The sequence below is a fragment of the Trachurus trachurus genome (genome assembly GCF_905171665.1).
Source record: "Trachurus trachurus genome assembly, chromosome: 7".
NCBI classification, from domain to species: Eukaryota; Metazoa; Chordata; class Actinopteri; order Carangiformes; family Carangidae; genus Trachurus; species Trachurus trachurus.
Window position 1 is genome coordinate 28,821,453 of NC_139901.1, and position 6,439 is coordinate 28,827,891.

The window sequence follows — 6,439 nt, forward strand, 5'->3', positions numbered from 1 at the left end:
TGGACACGTCGTGACTAACATTGCACACCTACTGTAGGTCGGGGAATATTTCCCATTCTTCTTTACAGAATTGTTTGAGTTGAATAAACTTGCCTCTTCTAGTCCATCCACAGGTTTCCTTTTGGATTTAAAGGGATAGTTCAACATTTTGGCAAATTGGCCCATTGCCATAATCCCTATAGTCATAGCAGTAGGTTTGTTACCTTTAATTGTTGGTGCAAGCTATTTTTAGAACGGCGGAGCAGAGCTGTGAGCTGCTCAGAGCTACGCTACGGAGGCTAATGGGATTTCTTGGTTTCCCTCATCAAACTCATCAAATACACAATCCAACAACTCCAAAACGCTCTGGTGGACAAGTTGTGACCTGCACATTCACCACGCTATGAGATAATAACACAACGTTACCAGACAGAGTTGTTTTAGAGGGAAATACAGAGACTGCTTGATGAAAAACTGTCCCTGACGGGAAAGTGCATCAGCAGTTTTGCATGAATTTACCTCTAAAACAACTCTGTCTCGTAACGGTCCGTTATTATAATAATATAAGCCGTGTTTCCACTGCAGGAGTTCCTGGTAAAGGGAGGGGGTAGGAACTTCTACAGGAACCGTCCTCTCACTCAGCCCTCTCAGTGGCCGTGTTTCCACTGCAGAGTCGGACCCCGCAGCGACGTCAATTTGTAGACTTGCAGGTTAAAGTTCATGCTGTAGTAGAAAGTATCACTTCATCACTGCATGTGGTTTGTTCCTCTCTACAAGCTCTACATCCTCAAACTGAGTGACGCCACTAAAACAAACTCAAATTCCAGTGAAAAGCTGTCTTCAGTATATATGACAATAAAGATTTGATTGAAAACAAGTACCGGTAAATACAATAAATTAAAAAGAGAAAGATACAAAAGTTGAATCATGTGCAAGCACCAATTTAAAGCACCTTATTTACACATCTTTCTGAAGTCTCTGAGTACGTCGGGCCGTTCAGTTGGCTTCACCACCTACGATGTCGTTTCGAAGAGCTGATACGAACAACCTGCAGAGAAAAAAAAACACAGAACTGATCAATTCACAGAACTGTTAATTGGAAAAAGTCAAACCTCCCACATCATACAGAGGAAACAGAAACCCTTAAAAGGTTCAGACGGGCTGTTGTTTGTGAGGGGAAATGGTACCTCAGAGCTTCGCCCACAGTCAGAAATCTAATTCCAGGATTACTCATGGTGGGGTTTCACACTGAATGTAATTAGTAAGTTTTAAAACCATAATAACGCCTCTGAACACATGTAATGTACCTTCCTTTTAAACTGTTGACTCAGTAAATCTCAGTCATCTGTAAATAATAATTATTAGCTCTGCAAAGGTGGAATTTAGAGCCGAGATGTTGTTGGATTTTACAATAACTAATAAAGTTGTTTAAATTGGTTAGAAAAAATGTTCAGGTTCAGGTTCAGGTTGCTTGTTGCTTGTTGCTTGTTTAAGAGAGACTGTAGCTGTGTTCAATCTGTCTGTTTTTGTGTACGGTGGCCAATAAGGCTCAACACACAACACACAAGCAAAGACAAAAAATGTGCAACAAATTCAGAAAAAAAAACTTCAAGCATCATGTGTCCTGCAAAAACTCACAACAGCTGCAAAAACACAAACACAAAGCAAAAAAAAAAGATTTTAAAAAAATCACATCAAATGTTCAAGTGATCAATAAAATAAACATTTGCATCAGTCGTAGCAACAGTTTGTTTGTCTTCATTTGACCACAAAAAAGTTCAAATAAATCCCGGCCTGAGTTCCCTCAAATGTTTTGTATTCATTTAATTATTTTGTCATTGATTTGTTTTTTCAGTTTAGTTTAATTTATCTTCATTCAACACGAAGAATGAAATAAAAATATCTCTGATCATCGTTGAGACTTGTTTTTCTGCACAGTTTAGCACCACTCTGATTATATAGCCTACACATATACAGTATTTAAAAAACACTGTTATGCAGACTTCCCCCTCAGACCTGGTGAAACCCGACGTCTGTAGCTACTTGTGACATTCTGGACTGAAAGCGCAGGAGCGGAGGAGGAAGAAATAAAAAAGGTCACGGTCTGCAGCAGGCCAGTGGTTACCTGTGGTTTCAACACCACTCTCTGCCATTTGAAAGTGTCAAACTAAACAAAAACCTAAACATATTTCACACGTGTGGTGCAAAAAAAAAAAATGACAACAACATCTCAGTCGTTTCAACAGAACAAAAGCTGCAAAACAACACATGTTTGCGTTCAAGTGTCAGAGCCGTCCGGCAGCTGCAGAAATTATGACGGGAACAAAGACAGAGCGAGAAGTTGTTACGATACAACAACAAAGTCTGCACATGGAGGATGTTGTTGGTTGGGGGTTGGGGAGGGGGTCAGTGAACAGGCCTCATGCCTCCGGGCCGGGGGGTCGATCATATTTCTGAAGTGGTTGTTTAATAAGTCGATCAAATGACTATGAAGAAATATTGGATGTCCACAAAGAAACGAAGATTTAAAAAAAAAAACACCAATGAGGAAAAGATGCAAAACGACCATTAGTATCCAGATCACAGCAGTGAGGCTTGATACATGTGTGTGCTCGGATAATCCATCCACAGTTTTATGAATAAGTCGACAAAACATGGTGCTTTCATTATGGTAGAAATTCTAACTTGGTCTGCAAAGGTTCAGATGATGTAAATAGATAAATATTGAATGGTCAGATGTGGACGACCAAGACTTCAAAGGTTGGAAACCACTGGTCTGGGCAAATCATCTCAAACTAAGTGTCATTGCGTCTTCGTTAGCTCAGCATGAGTTTTTCAGATCAACATATGGAGGCTCTGAGGAGCATTTTTCTTTTTTTCTTTTTTTTCAAAGTCCAACTTGCCAAATGGGAAGAGGGAGGGTGTATTCTGCCACCTCACCACTAGATGGCACTACATCCTACACACTTGTCCCTCAACACAGGAGTTTCCTGTTTGTTTCCTGATCAGAGTCATTCCTTCGTTTTAGCCAGATTTCTCCAAACTGAGCTGAACTCTATCATTAAGTTGTCACATCATTAAATGTTTTGGGGTTTTTTTTTGTGCAAAATGATGTTGTCATTTTCACAGAGAGTTCATAAAGTGTTTAGAGTTTAGAGTTTATTTATTTAGCACACAAATTTCAATGGTGCAAGGAGGGAACGAAGCCGGTTGGCTTGTACATAGGTTCCACCCCTATAACATTAAAAAACTGGACTCACATCAGTTCATTTTTTATGCTTTTACAGACTGTGTTGTTTGCTTTTGAGGTCTTTCTGCAAATAAAGCAGATTAATAAAGTTTATTTACCCAAACGCTGATCACACATAACGTGATTTTCACGATGCTCACGGCCACGAAGCAGAGAGCGCTCCACATGACGGGCATCTCCTCCACTCGTGTGCGGCAGATGGATTCGTTTGTCGTGTTTTGCACAGTTTTCGCCGTTGTCAGTTCAGCCACGCACTCTGCGTTTAAACAAAAATAAAAGACAAAATTAGTGGAAATCAATGCATTAATACTTCACACAATCAATCAAATAGCAACAACATTAGTGTTGAATAAAATGTAATAATCAAGATTTTGGAATGGATAGTAGAGTGTGTTTGTGTTATATCATGTTGTTTTAGCTGTTAACTTCCAACTGTGAGTGTGTTGGCGAGCACACTGAGTGAGTTTAATACTGTCATTCAAATGTATTATTATTATTATTAGGTACATGTGTTGGTGAATTAATGCAGTCAGCTGTGAGGCAGGTGTGTGCAGTGAGGTGACCTTTAACAAATCTATCTGTGGTCGTTTTTGGTTTTTCTTCGTTTTTTGTGCCACTTCTGTTTTCTACTTTGTCTATAATGTCTGTTGTTAATGTCTTAGCACAGTCAACAGTAAAAGTGCTGGTCCGTTCTGTTAATAGTCAATTATCAATCCTCAAAGTAACAGAATTAACATCCGTCAATCAGGGATTAGAGCACCCACAAGAAAAATACATAACCCTAAAACCCCAAAAGACAATTTGTCGGTCGACTTGCATCAATTTGTGATTAGTCCACGCTTCATAAAGAGTGTGTGTGTGTGTGTGTCACAGTGGAAAGAAAATTATTGTCAGTATTTGAGGTCATGAATAATCTCTGTGGTTGGTTTTCCTCTGTGACATTTCACACAAGTGAGAAGAGAAAGTTTGGAGCCTTTGTCCCATGAATTTAAAACATCACCACATTGCTTTGTGGCTGTAAATCTACATGGATCAATAGAAATTAATATGTATACTGTGTCATTGAAAAGTTTGGGCACCCCAAAAGCCATAAAGTTCAACATGAAACACAATATTTTAAAGGTCCAGTGTGTAAAACGTGGGGAAAACTCGCTCGCTCGCAATCACCGCTCCCGTCGGCAAAGTGGCGGTGGCCTCCGAGGACAAAAAAACTTGTTTACCACGACTGGGAGTATTTCAGGAGCATGGAGCAATGAGGTGAAGATCTAAACCATTTTACGATATGTCTGCTGTTTATGAACATGAAACTCGCGAAATGTGCTCTCGGGCTACCGTACAAACATGGCGGCGCAAGATGGCGACACTCTCTAAAGCAAGACCCTTGCTATATGTAGATATAAAAGAAGAATTATAAGGCTGCAAGAAACCAAACCAATTTGGTTTTTATAGCGTTTATACACTTATACAAATATATTCATGGGTAGTATATTCAGATTTTGCCAATAAACCTTGCCAATTATTACACACTGGACCTTTAATCAATATCAAGTGTGTTATTTTGGTTTTCTACAGTTTTAGAGTGAAAAAGGGTAACAAAGCCGCAGCCTGCAAAACAATGGGAAACCCAGGAGACTTGAGCTCTCAGATAACTTTGACCAAGGTATCAGACAAGATATTTACTATTTACACAATGTGATAGTTTCCAAAGGAGGGGCTACTGCTGTACATAGCTACTAACTATACAGGGTGGACAAACCTTTGCTGCGGGGCCCTTTTCCTTTTCTGTCATTTTGAAAATGTCAAAGATGGAAATAAAATAAAATAAAAATATATATTGTTTAAAATGTGAAGGGAATGTGTAACTTTATGCCTTTTGGGGATCATTTCATCCTCCACTTGCTGAACTGTTTTGAACATTAACAGATAAGATTACATTTTGACCAGGGGTGCACAAATCTTTGCATGCCACTGTATGTGTGTGTGTGTGTGTGTGTGTGTGTGTGTGGAGATGAAGTGCAAAGCTCACCACGAACAATCAGGTTGTAGGCGAAATTCCTGTTTTTACTCCCAATATTTGCGCTGACGTCACATTCGTAGGTTCCTGAATCGTTAGCTGTCACACTGTCAAGCAACAGATTGAATTTCTCCCCAATTCTGGCCGTAGAGTTGGGAAAGAGAGCTACTTCGCCACCTTTAACTTTCCTGATGAGACCAACTCTGTCAGGCGTGGTCTGGACAAAGACACACAGACACAACCAGAGTGTGTTAGATCTCCACATCACCGGCTTAATTTATCCCTGAAAGCCTCAAACACACAACCAACCGACCTTGTACCACGTCACCGAGTAGAAATCCATCTCGCCGATGTCTGTTTCTTCACTTTTACATGGCAGGGAAACATCCTCATTGCATGTTGCTTCTTTCTTTACTGTTATCAGACTCGGGGTTGTGTAACTGACCAGCAGCAGCTGAGACGACCAGATACACACAGTTACACACAGGTTCAAGTTTATTATCATTATCATCATCATCAACATCTGGCTGAGGCTTATGCTGAACAATCACTCCTGTTCTTTCACTTTTAAGGTTTTAATCTGTTAATCACATCTCAACTGAACCCAAACTGAGTTTCACAACCCTCATGAAGACAAAGTGAAACATTTATTTCACTTTGAGGCATAAAAAAACAGATTTCACTCACCTTAATGAAGAAAACCGTGTGTAACATCTTCTACACTTTTGAAATGGAGCCACAACTTCCTGCGTGCATGGGGCATATTTGAGGGGCTGAGACGTTAAAGATTTCAGATTTCTGAGGAAGTAATGCCACCGTGCGGGGTTCAGGGACAGTGCACTGTTTCAGTAACGCAACAAAAACAGTTTAGGTTTGGGTCTCGTCATTTAAAAGTGAGGATACGAGTACAAAACACTGTTTGTCAGGTCAGGACAGTGAACGTCTTCTCATGGTTCAACAGCTGCTTGTTCTGAAACTTTAAACAGAAACTAAAACTATCTGTTATCTGCCTCCTTCCTGTTTATATAAAATATGAAACTGTGGTGTGAAAAAGTGTGAAATTATTTTAAAACAAAATGGAGATACTGTGTTCATGAGAAAAAACATGATTTGTGCGATTTGACCTTTGACCTGAGTGGGAGTCACAAATAGCGAAGTAAAAAAAAAGTTGTGTAATCAATAATGCAATTAAAATG

The 6,439-nt window shown here is 39.6% G+C and overlaps 1 protein-coding gene across 1 annotated transcript; it reads right to left on the reverse strand.

Annotated features, from left to right (window-relative positions):
- Positions 1-721: 721 nt before the first annotated feature.
- Positions 722-5,957, reverse strand: LOC310988151 (uncharacterized protein; the record flags this gene model as incomplete). The annotated part of the gene is made up of 5 exons (XM_083974664.1): positions 722-1,027; positions 3,328-3,485; positions 5,259-5,460; positions 5,557-5,697; positions 5,931-5,957. 5 exons carry the CDS (start codon positions 5,955-5,957, stop codon positions 986-988), a joined length of 570 nt encoding a protein of 189 aa, XP_083830790.1. The 3' UTR covers positions 722-985.
- Between the last annotated feature and the right edge of the window lie 482 nt (positions 5,958-6,439).